General features: G+C 48.9%; 1 protein-coding gene across 2 annotated transcripts; it reads left to right on the forward strand.

Annotated features, from left to right (window-relative positions):
* The first annotated feature begins 1327 nt into the window (after positions 1-1327).
* On the forward strand, positions 1328-16242 carry LOC309514930 (uncharacterized protein). Of its 2 annotated transcripts, XM_082192433.1 has the most exons (9): positions 1328-1509; positions 2598-2765; positions 2925-3325; positions 6989-7115; positions 8515-8622; positions 11121-11243; positions 11495-11596; positions 12506-12613; positions 14448-16242. In XM_082192433.1, the coding sequence occupies exons 3-9, from the start codon at positions 2933-2935 to the stop codon at positions 15179-15181; spliced, it is 1695 nt and encodes a 564-aa protein (XP_082048559.1). In that variant the 5' UTR covers positions 1328-1509; positions 2598-2765; positions 2925-2932; the 3' UTR covers positions 15182-16242. The 2 variants fall into 2 exon arrangements, with proteins under 2 accessions (XP_082048559.1, XP_082048558.1); XM_082192432.1 differs by lacking the exon at positions 1328-1509 and having other exon boundaries at positions 2091-2765.
* The last annotated feature ends 3239 nt before the right edge of the window (positions 16243-19481 follow it).

Genomic DNA, 19481 nt, shown 5'->3' on the forward strand with positions numbered 1-19481 from the left:
CTCCAGAGGGCAGGACCCGAACGAGCGGAGTCAAATATCAGGAAAGGAGTTTCTGACCCAGCTTGAGGAAGATCGTTCTGGCGGCAAGAGCCATTCAACAGACCAGCTCAGAAAGCGGTGGGCCCTCGATACCAGCGGTGGAGGCTGTTAAGGAGACGTTGAATGGCCATCTGTCAGGGGATCTTTGGCTGTGAGTGCAGCGGGTTGGACTAGATGACCCTCGGATCCCTTCCAACTCTACCGTAGCATGAGAGGGTTAAGCCTGAGTCTTAAGCCACAATTAGGTAATAATTAGTGGGGGAGGTGTGTTTTGAGCAAAATTGTTCCCCTGTCTAACCCATAAGGGGTTGAGGGCTTTCCAGACTGTACTTGTCGTTTCTTTTTTTTAAAAAAATATTCATTTTTCTTTTTCATTCATTACATACATCTCAAATTCTTAACATTTTCTATATATTCCTCCCTCCCCTCCAGGGCTTCCCCCAACTTCCGCTTCTGGTTTGTTTCTCTTTTCACCCATTTTGCTATCTCTTAACGGAAAAAGTTATTAATAACATAACATCGAACCTAAAGACTTAAAAATAACAGTAAATACACCATCATCTTTCACTATCTTCTAAACGTTTTCTAATGCTAATAATGTGAATGTTTATTTCAATCCTGCCATCACGTCTGTTGACTTTCTTTGTTTCTGCAAACATAATATGAATGGTTCCCAATCTTTTTCGAAGTCTCTGTTGTCTTTTTCTCTTAGTCTATCTGTCATTTTTGCCAGTTCTACATAGTTCATCAACTTCTCTTCCCACTTGTCGTTTCTGACCATTGAAGCTGGTCAGATGTCATTAAAGGCAACAAACCACGGAGGCTAATAATAATAATAATAATAATAATTTGTTCCCCCAGCCACTCTGGGTGGCTTCCAACAGAATATTAAAATACAATAGTCTATTAAACATTAAAAGCTTCCCTAAACAGGGCTGCCTTCAGATGTCTTCTAAAAGTCTGCAACAAATGCAACCATAAATAAAATAAAATAAAAAGTCTGCAACAAATGCAACCATAAATAAAATAAAATAAAATAAAAAGTCTGCAACAAATGCAACCAAAAATTAAATGAAATGAAATAAAAAGTCTGCAACAAATAAATGCAACCATAGATAAGCAACGATCAGCCCCAGCAAACGCGCCCCATGGAAAGGGATGATGGGAGTTGTAGTTCGACAGCGCCCGGTAGAGCAGGGATCTTCCGCGCCGTACATGGAAGGGGGCGTGTCTATGCAAATTTTTCCACCCTGTGCGCCAATCCGGTGAAGCGGGGAGCTTGCGTAGCCCTCCGGCGGCCGCCTCCCTGCGCTTCTCCTCCTGCCCTGCAGGTGGCGGTGCGGAGTCGCTCTTCGTCGCCCAGGCCTGGTCCTCGCGAGCATGCGCAGCGCCGGCCCCACGGACCCAAGGCAAGTGTGGGGCTGTGCGCGGGAGACAAAAGCGGGAGAGAAGCGGCAGGGCGGGCTGAGGGTATTGCAAAGGGGTGGGGGGCGAGCGCGGAGGGGGCGGTCAGTTTCATTTCAGGGTGCCTTGGGTGCAGAAGGGCTAGACAGCCGCATTTCAGGGTGCCTTGGGGTGCAGAAGGGTTGGTCATTTGCATTTCAGGGTGCCTTGGGGTGCAGAAGGGCTAGGCAGTTGCATATCAGAGTGCCTTGGGGTGTAGAAGAGCCGATCTTCTGCATTTCAGGGTGCCTTGGGGTGCAGAAGGGTTAGTCATTTGCATTTCAGGGTGCCTTGGGTACAGAAGGGCTAGGCAGTTGCATATCAGAGTGCCTTGGGGTGTAGAAGAGCCGATCTTCTGCATTTCAGGGTGCCTTGGGGTGCAGAAGGGTTGGTCATTTGCATTTCAGGGTGCCTTGGGTACAGAAGGGCTAGGCAGTTGCATATCAGAGTGCCTTGGGGTGTAGAAGAGCCGATCTTCTGCATTTCAGGGTGCCTTGGGGTGCAGAAGGGTTGGTCATTTGCATTTCAGGGTGCCTTGGGTACAGAAGGGCTAGGCAGTTGCATATCAGAGTGCCTTGGGGTGTAGAAGGGCTGATCATCTGTATTTCAGGGTGCCTTGGGGTGCAGAAGGGCTAGGCAGCCGCATTTCAGGGTGCAGAAGGGCTGAGCAGTTGCATTTCAGGGTGCCTTGGGGTGCAGAAGGGCCGATCTTCTGCATTTCAGGGTGCCTTGGGTGCAGAAGGGCTGATCACTTGAATTTCAGGGTGCCTTGGGTGCAGAAGGGCTGATCACTTGCATTTCAGGGTGCCTTGTGTGTAGAAGAGCTAGGCAGCTGCATGTCAGGGTGCCTTGGGGTGCAGCAAAGCACTTTGGGGGTTCCTTGAGGACGCCTTAGGTCGGATAAAGCAGAAGAGAGGCAGGGAAGATTCCTGCTGATTATTTTGGAGGTGCAGCGAAGGTGCTGAGGGCTCTGCTGCTTTCGAAAGATGTTTCTGGGGGTGCTGCAGGAGCCCTACTCTGGCTTGAAAAGGGGGGGGGGAGTACACCTTTGCTTTTGGGTATGGGACTTAAGGGAGGATGGCATCTAAGCTTTTGGCTTTCTTCCCTCTTGGCAGCTTGCCAACTTTTCCCCAAGGCCCCCTTTCCTAGGGCGAAGGGCATCCCCAACGCGGCGCACATCTCTCTCCAACTTTGGTGTCTTGGTTCCGATAAGGGGCATCAAAACCTGGCGAGCGACTCTTACCCCGGACCCTGTCCCCAGCGGTGAAATTTCACAGCTTCCGGTAAGCGGCCTCTGAAAGGCATTCCTTTTCCTGCTCTCTAATTGTGTCGGAGGCTCAATTCTCATCCAGCGCTTGAATCGCACGGGGTTGGTCTGGATGACCTTTGGCGGTCCCTTCCGACTCTACAATTTCCTGATTCCATTTCCTCCACCCTTGCAGAGCAAGCCATGGAGTTCGAGGTTTCAGAATCCGGCCGCCAGCTGCCGTCACGCCCTGCGATGCCCTGCAAGGCCACATTTAACGGGGAGGGGAAGGTGCCCGTCCCGGAGGCGTCTTCGTGGTCCGCCGTGGAAGCCACGGACATGGCGCTTCCTTCTCACGGCGCCCGGCTTCAGGGCCTGGAGAGGAGGATGGTGGCTGCAGAGGAGAAGTGGGTTGTCTGCGAGAGGGTGGTGGCAGAGATGGGGCAGGAGCTGGAGAGCAAGCTGTCCGCGCTCGGGACCCTGATCCGGGAGAACAGCCTACTCCAGAGGAGACTGGACAACCTGGAGAACCTGCTGAAGAACCGCAACTTCTGGATCCTGAGGCTTCCTCCGGGCGTTAAAGGAGAAATCCCTCAGGTAACCTTGCCCCGGCTGGCTTAATTTACACTACAAATTATATGTACATTATACAAATTATATGCAAATCATACAAACTATATGTGTTGAATGCCTCCTTCCTTGGAGGTTTTTATTGAAATACTTTATTGTCACTTGTACAACTTGTATACGGTGAGATTACAGCTCTCTTGGTCTTAATTCCCCTCGTTTACCCACCAAACCCAAAAGTCAGTTGCCCTGTTGTTATCTTTTCATTCAGCAGCCTAACAGCCCACGGATAGAAGCCGTTCTTTACCCTGTTGGTGCGACTAATCTTGCTTCTATATCTTCTGCCCGAGGACAGGAGATCAAGAAAGAGCCAGCCAGGGTGTGAATAATCATCCCTGAGAATTTTCCTCACCCTCCTGAGGCAACGTTTTTCCGCTATTTCATCCAGCAGATTCACGGGACAGCCCATAATATCTTGTGCTGTATTCCCCACCCTCTGTAGGCACTTCCTATCCGTTGATGTCAAACCAGCGTCCCACACCGTGATGCAGTAGGAAAGGACACTTTCTGTTGTGGACCGGTAGAAGGAGATCATCAGATGTTGATTGACATCGTTCTTCCGCAAGACTCTGAGGAGATGGAGTCTCTGTTGGGCTTTCTTAAACTCCTGGGTTGTATTGATTTTCCCAGTAAGGTCTTCACTGAGATAAACTCCTAAGAGACTCTCTCCACACAGCGGGGCTAGTTCTCCTCTCTTCCTCCCAAAGTCCAACACCATCTCCTTTGTCTTGCTGATATTAAGGTGCAAGTTGTATACAGGGACTCTTTCTTTCGCTGCGATTCTTCTTCTTCATTACTTTTGCATCCCGCCTTTTCTCCACGGAGTTCAAGGTGGCTTACATGACAATCCCCATCTTATCCTCACAACAGCCCTGTGAGGGAGGCAGGGCCTAGCGGTTCCAAAATAAACGTCAAGAAGAACTTTCTGACGGGAAGAGGAATGGACTCCCATCAGGAGGTGGTGGGCTGTCCTTCACGGAAGTTTTATTCTCACTTATTTTTGGACAAAATAATCATCATAAATAAATAAGAATAAACATGTGCACCCCACCACCGAGACCATTCCATTGTAACTATCCAACCTCCCAAAATTTCAACACCTCTTGTGATGGTTTGACCCCTTTCTGTTTTAACAGTTCAAATTCTACAAACATTCTCCATATCTCCCCAAAATCATTTCTCCTGTGTATTCCCAGTCTTACCTTAAAGGCATATGTTAATGTATCATTAATAGCTATATCCCACACCTCTTTAGACCATTCTTTTATTTTATATTCTGCTTGCCCCTTCCACTTCCTAGCTATCATAACTCATGCAGCTGTCAATAAATTTGTGAATAATAATAATAATTTATTATTTATACCCCGTTCATCTGGCTGGGTTTCCCCAGCCACTCTGGACGGCTTCCAACTGAATATTAAAAACAATACAGCGTCAGACATTTAAAACTTCCCTGAACAGGGAACAGTTGTCTTTTAAAAGTAAAATAGTTGTTTATTGTCTTGACATCTGGTGGGAGGGCGTTCCACAGGGCAGGCGCCACCACCGAGAAGGCCCTCTACCTGGTTCCCTGTAACCTCACTTCTCGCAGTGAGGGAACTGCCAGAAGGCCCTTGGAGCTGGACCTCAGTGTCCGGGCAGAACAATGGGGGTGGAGACGCTCCTTCAGATATACTGGGCCTTTGAGGCTGTTTAGGGCTTTAAAGGTCAGCACCAACACTTTGAATTGTGCTCAGAAGCATACTGGGAGCCAATGTAGGTCTTTCAAGACCGGTGTAATGTGGTCTTGGCGGCCACTCCCAGTCACCAGTCTAGCTGCCGCATTCTGGATTAATTGCAGTTTCTGAGTCACCTTCAAAGGTAGCCCCACGTAGAGCGCATGGCAGTAGTCCAAGCGGGAGATAACTAGAGCATGCACCACTCTGGCAAGACAGTCTGTGGGCAGGAAGGGTCTCAGCCTGCGTACCAGATGGAGCTGGTAGACAGCCGCCCTGGACACAGAACTGACCTGCGCCTCCATGGACAGCTGTGAGTCCAGAATGACTCCCAGGCTGCGCACCTGGTCCTTCAGGCGCACAGTTACCCCATTCAGGACAAGGGAATCCCCCACACCTGCCCGCCTCCTGTCCCCCGAAACCAGTACTGCTGTCTTGTCAGGATTCAACCTCAATCCGTTAGCTGCCATCCATCCTCCAATTCCTTCATAGCTTGTGAACCTTCCGCCCTGTCGTAAATTGATAATAATGCCGTCTCTGGACTTTTGGTCAGCTTTAACCCAGTGGTTTCTGTTATCTCCTTTAACACCCTTTGCCAGAAAAATTGTACACCCCTACCACACGTGAACATAATTCCCGGTTTCCTGTCATCGCCTCCAACATAACATAAGGTTTTTTTAAGCAGAGGTTGGTTGGTCATTTGTCAGGATTTCTTTAGCTGTGATTCTTGCCTTGCGGGGGGTTGGACTAGATGACCTCTGGAGTACCTCCTTGTTCTTCCTCCTGCAAGTGAATGCACCTTTATTCTGACAGGCCTTTGGGAACGGTTTGCTTTGGAAGAAAAGGACCGCCTCTCTTGGTCTGCCCCGCGGAGGACCTTAAGGTCCACAAATGACAACGTTTTGGAGGTCCCAAATCGCAAGGTGGTTAGATTGGTCTCAGCTAGCGCCAGGGCCTTTTCAGTGCTGGCCCCGACTTGGTGGAACACTCTGTCCCAAGAGACCAGGGCCCTGCGGGACTTGACATCTTTCCGCAGGACAGAGTTGTTCCGCTTGGCCTTTGGTTTGGACTCAGTCTGACCCTTCTGTTTCCCTCCCCTTATGGTTTTGATCTACGGGCTACTTTTAAAATGAGGCTGCATTTTAAATTGCATTTTAACCTGTATTTTAAATTGGTTTCTTTTTCCTATTATGTTTTTCCTGTAATTTTACTGGTGTTAGACACCCTGAGCCTGGCTCTGGCCAGGGAGGGCAGGGTATAAATAAAATTTACTATTATTATTGTTACTATTATTATGCCGGGCCTTATTTACCATCTGTGTTATGGATTTTCAAACATTCTGTCGGAGTTTAATTTACTTTTAAACAATGATCCCTTCTTTGTTTTTAGCTTTTGGTATTCTCGCTGTGTTGTTTGAAATGGTGCAGAGTCCTGACCTGACATGCCCTGGCTGGACGTGGGGAACGCCCAAGGGAACCCCCAGGGGATGAAGGCTCAGAGCCCAGTGGTCAGAGGGAAAGGAGGGAGCAGTGTTGGGAGTTTGGTGAGGTTTGGTGAGGAGGCTGTGGCAGAGATCAGCCCCAAATCGGAAGCTGCGTGTCGGCAGCCTGTGGAAGAAGACAGGGACCAGCTTGACCTCTCTCCTGTCTCCCAGAAGCAGTAGAGGTCTGAAGAGGGTGGAGCAAAGAGCGCCAAGACAACTGAGCCTTAGGCTGCTGGGGAAGGAACTGGGCAAGAATTTTTCAGTTTTCGCAGCTGCTTCCTTGGGGCAAGACCTCTTGGGAGGATTTACTGAGAGCCCCTAGGCCTGAGCTGCATTTTGTTGAATAAGACATCGAAAGTGGGCAGAGGGGGAAAGATCTCTGGACGCGACGGACGGAGGCGGGAGCTCTGACGTGTGGGACTCTTTCCACCCCAGGTGCCAGTGACCTTTGGAGACATCTCGGTCCATTTTGACGCTCAGGAGTGGGCCAACCTAGACGAGGGGCAGAAGGAGCTGTACAAAGGGGTCATGAGGAGCAACTACGAGATGCTGGTTTCACTGGGTAAGAGCGTCGACACCCAGGCGGGATCCGTGCCTCTCTTTGTCTCTCAAATCTCCCAAACGATTTACGGCATCTTTGTGCTGTTCCGTTACGTGTGATTGCGTTATCGCTGCCTGTTGCTTGTAAGCTGCTTTGAAGGCCATTCTATTTTTCAATTGTTATCTTCTTTTTTGAATTTGCATTTTATTTATTTGCTAGCATTCTTATATTACATTGGTAAACGTTGTCATACTACATTACAGGACTTACTATAATATAATTTCCAACATGCATACAAAAATTATATACAAATTCTATATACCTAGAAAGAAAATAAAACAAAACGAAAGAAAGAACAAAAACAAAAAAACAAAAACAATTCCCCCCCAAAAAATCATATACATACCAGCACACTAGACTTCCTGTCTTTCCCGTTGTATATTCCTTTTTTACAAATGAATGTACTCTTATTATAGTATATTTCTTTACATATTATCTAATACATTCCTATATCAAAATGTGCTCTTAGTCTTATTTCTCAACTCATTCTCACTCCAACGTCAATCAAATGCTATTTTTCAATTGTTATTTATCGAATTTGTGTACCGTCCTTCGTCCGAAGGTCTCGGTTAACGCTGTGAAAATGCAGAACGGAACTGCAAAGTAGACAGTAAGAACAAGAACAAAGCAAACCAACATTTAAAAGGAAGTAGATGTTTGAATTAAAAGTGGCGTAGGAATATAATAAATCAAATCTGTGCCACACACTTTCAAATGTTTTGACTTCCATTTTTTGACTGAGCGCAGCTTGTGTCATCCAGAACCAACAAATCGCGGTTTAGAAGATCACATAACATCCCTTCTGTCATTGTGTGTATATTTTATTCGGATTTGTTCATGAGATCCATAACTTTTAGCATATGCTGAAAGGGCTAAGTTCCTCCAGTGTGCAGGAGTCGTGATCTTTTCAACAATAAAGGATGTTAAAATATACCGTATTTTTTGCTCTATAAGACTCACTTTTACCCTCCTAAACAGTAAGGGGAAATTGTGTGCGTCTTATGGAGCGAATGCAGGCTGCGCAGCTATCCCAGAAGCCAGAACAGCAAGAGGGATCACTGCGTTCACTGCACAGCCATCCCTCCTGCTATTCTGGCTTCTGGGATTCAGAATATTTTTTTTCTTGTTTTCTTCCTCCAAAAACTAGGTGCGTCTTATGGTCTGGTGCGTCTTATAGAGCGAAAAATACTGTATCTGTGCCACACCTGCTTTTAGGCAGGCTGCTTCTATATTCCAATTAATGTTCATTCTCCCACCCCCCCATCCTCTTCCTTGTGCCCCCCTGGCATTTCTGCCCATTGTGCATTCCCCACACCCTGTTCTGAATGAGACTGACTGCCCCTCCTTTTCCCGTGGCCAGACTATGCCATTTCCAAGCCCAGGATCCTGTCCCAGATTGAGCGAGGGGAGGAACCCCGTGTGGAAGACCCAGGAGACTCGGAGGCGGAGGAGCCACCTGTGGAACCAGGTAGGTGGGTGGGGTGATGAGGGATCAAGCCCCTTCTCCCTTAAATGGCCCTCTCCACTTTCCCGGCGGCAATGTTACTGTTTGGACATGAAAACACATGTTGGGCCAGGCAGAAGCTACGGTCAGGCAAAGAACCACAGACACTGAGAGATAACAGGACTGCTCAAGGTGCCCCGACTATAAAATTGGAGAAATCGAGAGAGAGATAGCCGCACCGGCAGCAAATCTCTTCTTTCTCGTATCCAAAAATGCAAGAAGGGCCTTCACACTCGCCAGAAGCTCAGCTCTGCCCTCGCCGGTCCTGGAAGGAGCCTTTAAAAAAGTCCCACATGCTCAGAGACTTTGCGCCTGTTCATTGGGGGAGAGAGGAAGCCCAGAGCAGTTGTTCTTTAGATGTCCCTTTTAGGAAGAGGCACGTACAGTGGTGCCTCACAAGACGAAATTAATTCGTTCCGCAAGTTTTTTCTTCTTGCGAGTTTTTCGTCTTGCGAAGCACGGTTTCCCATAGGAATGCATTGAAAATCAATCAATGCGTTCCTATGGAGACCGTCCGGGGACAGAGGGGACCTGTTTTAAAGCAAGGGAAGGGGCAGCGGGGAGAATCGCTTCTCCCCGTTGCCGCCCCTTGGTTCAAAAGGGGTCCGGGGAGAGAGGGGAAGGCGCGCGCGCGCCTTCCCCTCTGTCCCCGGAGATTGTGGGGCTGGCAATGGGGAGAAGCGATCTTCTCTCCGCCGCCCCTTGCTTCAAAAGAGGTCCGGGGTGCGGGGGCAAGCTTCGTTCTGCGAAGCAAGCCCATAGGGAAATTCGTCTTGTGAAGCAACTCGAAAACGAAAAAACCTTTCGTCTTGCGAGTTTTTCGGCTCGCGAGGCGTTCGTCTTGCGGGGCACCACTGTAGTGAGACCCTTGATCCCCTGCTGGTGAGGCTCACTGACCTCCCGGAAAAGCAAAAATTCGACCTTTTTCTGTTAGGCAAAGCTCATAAGATGACCCAGATGGTCGCCAGATTCTGTGTACAGATCTGTAGGCACAGACCATCCCCCGATCCAAACTACCGTATTTTTCGTTCTATAAGACGCACATTTTCCCCTCCAAAAATTAAGGGGAAATGTGTGTGCATCTTATGGAGCGAATGCAGGCTCCTTGGCTTCAAGGATAGTTGCCTGAAGCCTCCGGAGTACAGCGGGAGCGCAGCGGTTTTGAATCCTTCCTGTCGTTTTGTCCAATTCTGCATAGTCCATTAATTTCGTCTGCCATTCTTCGTTCGTGGGAATTTCTTCTTGCTTCCACTTCTGGGCTAACAATACTCTTGCCGCTGTTGTTGCGTATAAGAACAGTTTGACATCTTGTCTATTAATGTCTTGGCCTATAATACCAAGTAAAAATGCTTCTGGGTTTTTTTAAGAATGTATATTTCAACATCTTTTTCATTTCATTATATATCATTTCCCAGAAGTTTTTTACTTTCTTACATTCCCACCACATGTGATAAAATGTCAGGTCTTGCTTTGGGCTTCCTGTTGGGACAACTGGTTGGCCCCCGTGATAGCAGGATGTTTGCCTAGATGGGTCCGATCCAGTAAGGAAGACTCATCATACTTTTTTATGTACAGTGGTACCTCGGTTTACGAACTTAATCCGTTCCGGAAGTCTGTTCTTAAACCGAAACCGTTCTTAAGCCAAGGCGCGCTTTCCCTAATGAGGCCTCCCACTGCCGGTGCCCTTCCACTGTTTGGCTTCCGTTCTTAAACCGAGGAAAAGTTCGCACACCGGGACACTACTTCCGGTTTTGCAGAGTTCATAAACCAAATAGTTCGTAAACAAGGCTGTTCTTAAACTGAGGTACCACTGTACTGCCGTTAAGGAATCTCAGAATTGGGACGTGGCACACGAGGAAAAGGGAACGGTCTGGAGGAGGAAAAAAGCAAGCACAGACACAAGTCCCAGCCGCTCTGAGTGGCGGTTCTGGTTGTCTTGCCCTCCTGAGCCTGCAGCGAGTGTCTGCGCAGGGATGCTCTTGGGCATGGGAGATGTGCTAAGTGAAGGGCAAGAGGTCATGCGTGGCCTCATTTCCCCTGGGCTCATCCAAATTCTTGTTACACTGCCGTTTCTACGGGGATATACGCTCGGCATTTATCACTCCTGTTATACAGAAATCTCCAAATGGGTCCGAACTTCAATGTCTAAAACTCCTGGTAGAGGACAAGGATCTGGAGATTACGCTAAGGGTGGCCAAATTCTGTGCGACTGCCATAAAACGTAGGGAACAAGCTGTACTACCAAGATGATTAAGGTTTTAAATGATAATTTTAGGTTATATTTTAGTGTTCAACATTTAATATATATATATATATTTTAACTGCCGCTAAATCTGAATTGTCTCTGTTATACCCAATTCAATGTATCCCTGTTGTGTTTTATGATTTTCCTGATAGTGTATGTGACCCGGACAACTGGTCTGTGACCGTAATAATAAAATTCATTCATTCCCTGGGCTCAGGATCCCCGATCGCTGCAACGGACGCTTCTTCCTGGGACGGGGAAGAGGTCAAGGAGGAGGCGAGGCCCTTTGAGGACCCAGAAGAGAGTCAAGAAATGAACCTCGCCATCGATTCCGACTTGGGTGAGTCCTCTCTTTAGAAAGATCTTTCCTCTGAAAACATTTTATTTTAAAAATCCAATTTGGATCTAAAAAAATCCAATTATTTATTTATTTTTTTAAATTATTGATTTTTATCCACACTGCTTCTTAGCAGCGCTTGGGGTCAGAAGTTCCCCAAATGCCATAGCAAAAAAAAAGGGGGGGGGGTTGAGGTTTGATTCCCAGAAAAAATCATTTGGAGTATACAGAAATTTCCTCTTTATTTCCCAAAGAACTCCAGATTGTTCAAGACGAGACGAGGCCGCAGATTAAGGAAGAGCAGGAGGAAATCCACATCAAGGAAGAACCTGCGTCTCCCATGAGCCCTGGCAGCGGTGAGTGTTGAGTCCCCTTGGGCACAGAACCAGGAGCCCTTCTTGGATCGGGGCCCCGGGATGAGCACCAAGAACAGGCCAGCAGTGCCGTTGACCGTTCTCCGGGTTGGTGAAGCTTGTTTGACGACAATGAGAAAACAGAGCCTTGAGTGTCGTCGGCCTGGTCCTGCGGAACTCCCTGCCACTAGAGATTCAGCAGGCGCCTTCTGTGCCCAATTTTTAAATGCCTACCGTACTCCGCCAGTCCTAGGCAGGCAGTTAAGAACACCTCCTTCCACCGCAGTTAATTGGGCTCCGCTTTTAAATGGTCTTATGCAGGGGTCAGTAGACTTTTTCAGCAGGGGGCCAGTCCACTGTCCCTCAGACCTTGTGGGGGGCCAGACTATATTTTGAAAAAAAAAATATGAACAAATTCCTATGCCCCACAAATAACCCAGAGGTGCATTTTAAATAAGAGAACACATTCTACTCATGTAAAAACACCAGCCAGGCCCCACAAATAACCCAGAGGTGCATTTTAAATAAATGGACACATTCTACTCATGTAAAAAAACATGCTGATTCCTGGACTGTCTGTGGGCCGGATTTACAGTAGAAGGCGATTGGGCCGGATCTGGCCCCCGGGCCTTAGTTTGCCTACCCATGATCTTATGCTTTTGTTTCTGTAAGCCGCTTTGAAATATATTTTTAATGATGCAGCAATATACATATTTTAAAGTGATTTGATAAATAAAAAAGCATCTCCGTGTGCGATGACATTTGTCCGCAGCCTCTGCTGTCGTTGGGACTTTTTCTGCATGTCAGCCTTTTCCCGTCAGTAAAATGACGGTTGGGTTCTTGGGGGGGGGCAGCAGTAAAAGATTGCTGGGGAATGATGACCAGTTTCGGTCTCCTCTCTCTCATCCACAGGGCCCCTTGTTCCTGCCTGGATTAAACAGGAGGAGGAGGAGGAAGAAGAGGAAGAGGAAGAGGAAGAAGAACAGCCCATTGAGGATCAGCAGGTCTTGGTTCCAGCAGGTGAGGGCTGACTTGGGAAGAATCATAAAATCATAGAATCCGTTGAGTCAGAAGGGGTTCCGAGGGTCATCTAGTCCAACCCCCTGCAAAGAGGAGGAAGGCCTTTTAGTTTTTGGCATAGAATAGACTGCTGGGTAGATGTTGTGGCTACCTAAAGATCATAGAATCATAGAATCCTAGAGTTGGAAGAGACCACAAGGGCCCTCGAGTCCAACCCCCTGCCAAGCAGGAAACACCATCAGAGCACTCCTGACATATGGTTGTCAAGCCTCTGCTTAAAGACCTCCAAAGTAGGAGACTCCACCACACTCCTTGGCAGCAAATTCCACTGTCAAACAGCTCTTACTGTCAGGAAGTTCTTCCTAATGTTTAGGTGGAATCTTCTTTCTTGTAGTTTGAATCCATTGCTCCGTGTCCGCTTCTCTGGAGCAGCAGAAAACAACCTTTCTCCCTCCTCTATGTGACATCCTTTTATATATTTGAACATGGCTATCATATCACCCCTTCCCTCCTCTTCTCCAGGCTAAACATGCCCAGCTCCCTTAGCCGTTCCTCATAAGGCATCGTTTCCAGGTCTTTGACCATTTTGGTTGCCCTCCTCTGGACATGTTCCAGTTTGTCAGTGTCCTTCTTGAATTGTGGTGCCCAGAATTGATCCACAGCATTCTTCAGGCAGACCCACATCCAGGCCAAACTGCAAGATCTTTACTCAATCTTTCGATGTAGCGGCACCTAAACTGTGGAACTCCTTGCTTATTGATAACAGCCTTCATTATATACTCTTTTCGGTACCTGCTAAAAACTTTCTTGCTTAGGAAAGCTTTCCCAGATGTTTAGAAAGCGCCTTCTAGTTTTAATCTGTTTTTAGTCTTACAGTGGATGGGGCGGGTTGCGAATGTGATCCGTGTGGGAGGCACGTTCGCAACCCGCACCGTCGCATCTGCACACGCACGGGTCGCGATTTGGCGCTTCTGCGCATGTGCAAAATGTGATTTAGTGCTTCTGCACATGCACAATTGCCAAAACCTGGAAGTAACCTGTTCCGGTACTTCTGGGATCGGCGTGGTGCACAACCCGAAATCACGCAACCCGAAGCGTCTGTAATCCAAGGTATGACTGTATTCTTACTTTAACTTTTCAAAAGTAAAAACTTTTTTAATATAAAAAATATTTTTTTGGTTTTTCAAATAATTTTTTTACAGAGAATATATCACACATAAATAATAAAAACAAGATTCCAAGGACTCTCCTGGACTTCCATCCTCCCTTTTGTGGCTCCTATTATTATTAATCCTTTCCTCCCACACCTTTTGTGATAATCCAAAACCTTTACCTCTTCCATTCAAAAGTTGAAACTTCAAAGTGGTCTGCAAAAAGAATAAGTCAGTAAGATTATTAGCAAAAACAAATTAAAACATTCGAGGAAGTTCCGAGCTCAATCCCCAGTTGCATCTGTCGGCAAGGTGGGGGGGAACCCTGGAGAGCTGCTGTCAGTCAGTGTAGGCAATACAGAGCTACGTGGAGCAACACTCTGACTCCTTTGTTCAATCAGCCCTTGATTTAGAACCATGAGGACTAGAATCTTGCTTTATTTTTAGGGGAGCTCAGCAGTAGAGCCTCTGCTTGGCAGGAGGTCCCAGATTCGGCTCCCAGTGACCTCTCTAGATAGGGCTGGGAATGTCCTCATCTGAAATCCCCAACGGCTGCCTGCCAGTGTAGACAATACTGAGCAGGATGGACCCAACGATCTAACAGTTTCCTGTGAGCCTCAGGAGACTTTTCCTTGCCCCTGCCCAGCCCCCTTTTCCTAAAGATGGTTTCCTTTTTGCCCCAGCTGGACTCAGGACGCTGTGCAGGGCCGCAGAAGAGGAGGAGGAAACCGACAAGAAGTCAGCCACCCAACCCAGCGCGACAGAGGACCCCGAGCAGAAAGCGGTCGAAGGCAACCTCTTCCAGTGTGAGATGTGTGCCACGGACGGCTCTCCGCGGACGGCCTCCGCCGACCACCCCTACAGCCGCAAGCGGAAGTTCCAGTGCACGGGCTGCAACCGCAGCTTTGCGTTCCAGGGCCAGCTCTCGCAGCACCTTCTGACGCATGCGCCCGGCGCCCAGTTCCCGTGCGCCCAGTGCAACCTGTGCTTCTCCAGCCAGAAGTCGCTGGCCGTCCACGAGCGCGTCCACTCGGCCGACTGGGCCCTGCCCTGCTCTGTCTGCAGCAAGGCCGGCCCGCCCACCTTCGACCAGAACCAGCAGTCTCCCGCGCCCGGCCGTCCAGCCCCCTGCCTGGAATGCAGCGTCTACTTCACTGACCCGGCCGCCCTGGCCGCCCACCGGCGGATGCACTCGGACGACTGGCCTTTCCGCTGCCCGCAGTGCGACCGGACTTTCGTGCACCAGGGGCTGTTGCTGGAACACCTGGAAAACCACAGCCGCATGCAGAGCCGGCGCTGCCACACCTGCGGGTCCTGGCTGTCCTACAAAGGGACCCTGATGCCCAGCGGGGCCCGCCTTTTCCATTGCAAGAGGTGCAACACTGCCGGACGAGTCCCAGGGGACTTGAGGGCCTGAGGCGGGAGAATTCGACCCGCCGTCGTTGAGGGGGAGGCCCTCAAACAGGCACAGAGAGCGTTCTCCGGGCAGACCCTTTGAGCTCAGCAAGGCAGCCGGGGACCCCTCTCTCGGGAGAAAACGGGGCGTTCTCCCCCGAGACCCGCACAACTTTGTGGCTTTGTGCAGGTGGCAGGAAGGCAGACCGGTAAACGGAGAGCCAGGCTGGCGGTGAGAAGCAAGCAGAAAGGGCCGCCTAAGATTTGGCGCGACTTTCCCTGAGCCTGGCAGGCGAGGTGGCAGCGGGCCGAGAAAGCTCTTTCCCTGCTGGGTTTCCCTGGCCCGGTTCCCTGTGCTGGGGTTTAAGGCTTGCGCCTCCCGGGAACCTCGCAACAGCCTTTGCGAGGCCTCGCAGAGCCCAGTAAGGTGGGGATAGTCACTCGGGATGTGTGTGTGTGTGTGTTTTCCTGCCTTTGCGTGCAAACCTCCAGGACGTACCGTATTTTTCGCTCTGTAAGACGCACCAGACCATAAGACGCACCTAGTTTTAGGAGGAGGAAAACAAGGGAAAAAATATTCTGAATCCCAGAAGCCAGAACAACAAGAGGGATTGCTGTGCAGCGCTCCCTCTTGCTGTTCTGGCTTCTGGGATAGCTGGGCAGCCTGCATTCGCTCCATAAGACGCACACACATTTCCCCTTACTTTTTAGGAGGGAAAAAGTGAGTCTTATAGAGCGAAAAATACGGTAATCCCCAGGGCCTAAACTTCAGGCCTGCTGCACCGCTCTCTTTTGAGTCCTCACGTGGGTCAGACAGTGGAGCAGCGTTCCTGGGATGGCCAAGCCTCACGTTATGAAGGAAGGGGGTCTCTCTCCCTGGCCAAGATGGGCCCAGCTAGAATTTTGCGGTGTGGCAAAGCTGTGGCCACACGCCACCCGTGGATGCAGGCGGAGAGGGCCTTGTTAACTTTCCCCCTGCAGTTCTTCTCCGTTTCTGTGGCCTCAATAAGCCCCAGTTCCTTTTCCTTTGGCAAACTTCTCTCTTTTCTCCCAGGCTCTGTCCGCCTGAGGGACACACCTGCCTGATTTCTGCCCGTCCTGCAGGGGGGCGGCACACGCTGAATGCCCAGGGATCAGTGGAGCTGGGAAGGCAACAGAGCTGAGACGTGAACCCCCATTGATAGCAGCAGCTCCAGCTCTGTGGTAGGTTTGGCCCTTGGCACAGCCTCCTCTCCCCTCCCCGGGGGCCACAGGCACAAATCCCCGCAAAATACCCCCAAACGGGGAAAAGACCTTTCCAATGACGTCTGCAGCGGCCAGTTCTGGGGTCCTCTCCTCAAAGACAGCTGCTGAAGCCCCCTAGAGTGGCACGAATGCCCGGTGGTTTGTGGGGTCCAGCCATGAACCCAGTGCAGTGGGTGTAGGGCAGGGGCAAGGAAATACCTTGGCAGTGCCACTTCTTCCACCATCTGCCAAGGGAAGAGGCTCCAGAATGGATGGCTCGCTTTCCCTCCTCTGTTCAACCCCCCAGCGACCCCATTTCCTCCATGCCCGCTGCCTCTGGGCTACTGAAGGCCCCAGAGCTCCTCATTAGGTGCTTGCCGCTGCCCCCTGCCCCATAGAGGTGGATCGGGGCCTCCTTAAAGGGGCAGCCGCTCTGACAAAGGTGATCCCCTGCGGATCTGCGATGTGTGCCAGCCTTAAGCTGCCCGCTCTCCAGTTTTCTGGATCCCTCTGTAGGGCTTCATCCGGGACTTCAGAGGTTCTGGTTCTGCCCTCCCACAGAAGTCTCACGGTTGCTATTGCCTTTCCAAAGCAGGGGTCCAAGGAGATGTTTTGCCGCAGTTCGGTTGAAACAGGTTGGCTGCTGAGCCCTTCCTGTTGTCCCCATCATATTACGGGATATTCAACTTCTGGAGGATTTCCTTATGCACCTGCCTTGTATAAATAGGAACTTGGCTCGCTTCCTTAAGCTCCGTTTGCAGCTGTGACGTCTTCTCCTGTCCCCTTGGAGTTGTGAATCCTGCTCACATGGAAGAGGAGGGAATTTGCCACCAGCTGAAAGTCTTTCCTGCGAGTTACTTTCCCCGCAGGTTGACCTGCCGCTCCTATCAGCCCAGTCCCCATGGCCTGTGGTCAGGACTGACTCTGGGACCATTGCTTTTGCCGCCCTTAAAGCTGCGTCGAGGGCTCCTTCCCCATTGGAGAAGCGTAAAGTTCATATAGCAAGCCATCCCTTGGGTGGGGCTGGTTGGTGTTGGTTGAGAGTCCTTCTGGGGCCATCTCAACATCCGCTTTGGCGCTGGAAGGAAGCTTCTCTGCCAGATTCTGGGTGGACTTAGAGGCGCTGTTCCCCTATCCCCGGTTTGGGATTAATTCCCACTCCAGGAATCTCCTGTAACCTCTTTGCCGTGGAGCCGATACACGAGTTTAAAACGTTGCTGAAATTATGAAAATAAAAATTCAAAAAAACAACCTAGTGCGTAACTTTTTCATTTTGGAGTGCCTTGTTTGAAAGCAGCCCTGTTTAGGGAAGTAGTTAATGTTTGATGCTTTATCGTATTTTTAATATTCTGTTGGGAGCTGCCCAGAGTGGCTGGGGAAACCCAGCCAGATGGGCGGTTATAAATAATATTTTATTTTATTTTATTTTTTTATTTATGTTGAACAGACATAAAAGAGTAACTACAAAATTCTGGGAGAAACTCAAGTAACTTTAACTCACTAGGATATGTGTGGGTTCCATTGTTCTGTATAGCTATAGTAAGGGATTTTTCCCCTTACTATATTTAAGGTAAGTTTAGTTGTTCATGGTGGTGAGTGCTGGGGAACCCAAAAAAGTGGAGTCCACAGGATTATAAATTACACAAACTCCATAAACAATGACAGGCAACACGTGGCTAACAAGAATATTAGTAGCATGTACAATTTTTTACAATTCTTAAACAGAAAATATATGATGGAGTCACAAATAGTACAATTCAATCAAAAGTGCGTGAACCGACAAGTAGTCAAATACCACAGAGGCAAACAAGTCTTTCAACAGTCACAATCCTGTAACCGTGTGATAATAGAAGCTCCAAGCTTAGGAATTCTTAAACAGAATTCTTAAATGGAAAGTATGTAATAGAGTCACAGAGGATGTGAGTCTTATCACTGTTGCATGAATGAAATTAGACATAAATTACACAGGCATTCTCTCACCCATATAGTGTATGACTTTTTATTGCTACTAATCAACCTGGGCACCAGTTTGGAAATCAGAGGAGACTGGTCCATTCGAGAGATGGAACCACTGCTTCACCAAGCCCAGTCTGCCCTTAGCTAGTCTCTCAGCTGCCTGGCTTCTTACCAACAGTCCAGGGGGGTGCCTGTGCCTGTCACTTACCTCCTCTTCAGTTCCAGGCTATGGGACTACTCGAGTGCACCGGGTATTAGGGAAGGGGGAAACGCCTCTGGCGGGGGACCCGCTGTGCTCCTCCTGGGGCTCTCACCTGTGGCTCCTAGAAGCTGTTAACAGGTGACAGCGGCCACAATCCCAGGAACAACTGGCTGACTAAACCAGACGAGGGTAGCTGATGGGTCTCAAACTCTCAGTGAGTTAGGGACTTGCCCTGCGTGCAAAGACAGGATGAGCATATGAGACCAGTGTAGTGTTCCCAAGGCAAGGATTGGATTCTGATTAATAAAATACACACGAGGCTTGACCAGCAAGACTCTGGGAGGGGTACGTATAATAATAATTCCTCTCCACCCCCTGGCCCAGGTTGTTTTATTCACAAAAGAACTTTTTACACAGTGTTGAAAAGAACCAATCATATTTCCTCTGAGCATTTCAAAAACCCCACGTGGGGACAAAGTTAAACTACAAAAAGCTAATTTAAGCATGCATACTTCTGGGGTAATTAAAACAGGACTGAAAAGGAGGAATGCATTCGGCAACCCCAAAGGTCATAAACAAGCAGTAAACATGAGAGGAAGGATGGGTAGTATTTGCCATCTCTGTGAACTCTCTTCCTGAACTCTCTTCCTGGCCCCAAGATCTATCTCAAGATTAACAAACTACATCAAAGTAACCTACTATCTTAATGTACTGAGGATGCCTGGTGAAGCAACTGGCCTGTGTTTAGAATGCTTATATGCGCCTGTCAGGGTAGAGAAAGAAAATGGCAGAGGTGCAGAGGCGTGGATTGATCAGAAATCATATCAAAATGGCTCAAACCCAGTCAACGCAATGCTTTCATCATGGACACAAATGGCTTGCTCCATATTTTTTATAATTCCTCATAGCAACCCCACCTGATCACTACATCCAGCAGTAG

Source organism: Podarcis vaucheri, assembly GCF_965113315.1.
Source record: "Podarcis vaucheri genome assembly, chromosome: 12".
NCBI lineage: Eukaryota > Metazoa > Chordata > Lepidosauria > Squamata > Lacertidae > Podarcis > Podarcis vaucheri.

What these genes read in the sequence shown, in the direction of transcription:
- LOC309514930 (XM_082192433.1), top strand. Translation starts at nt 2,933, where the DNA reads ATGGAGTTCGAGGTTTCAGAATCCGGCCGCCAGCTGCCGTCACGCCCT. An exon ending in TTAAAGGAGAAATCCCTCAG is followed by an intron (nt 3,326 to 6,988) that starts GTAACCTTGCCC and finishes TTTCCACCCCAG; the next exon opens with GTGCCAGTGACCTTTGGAGA. An exon ending in CGCCATCGATTCCGACTTGG is followed by an intron (nt 11,244 to 11,494) that starts GTGAGTCCTCTC and finishes TATTTCCCAAAG; the next exon opens with AACTCCAGATTGTTCAAGAC.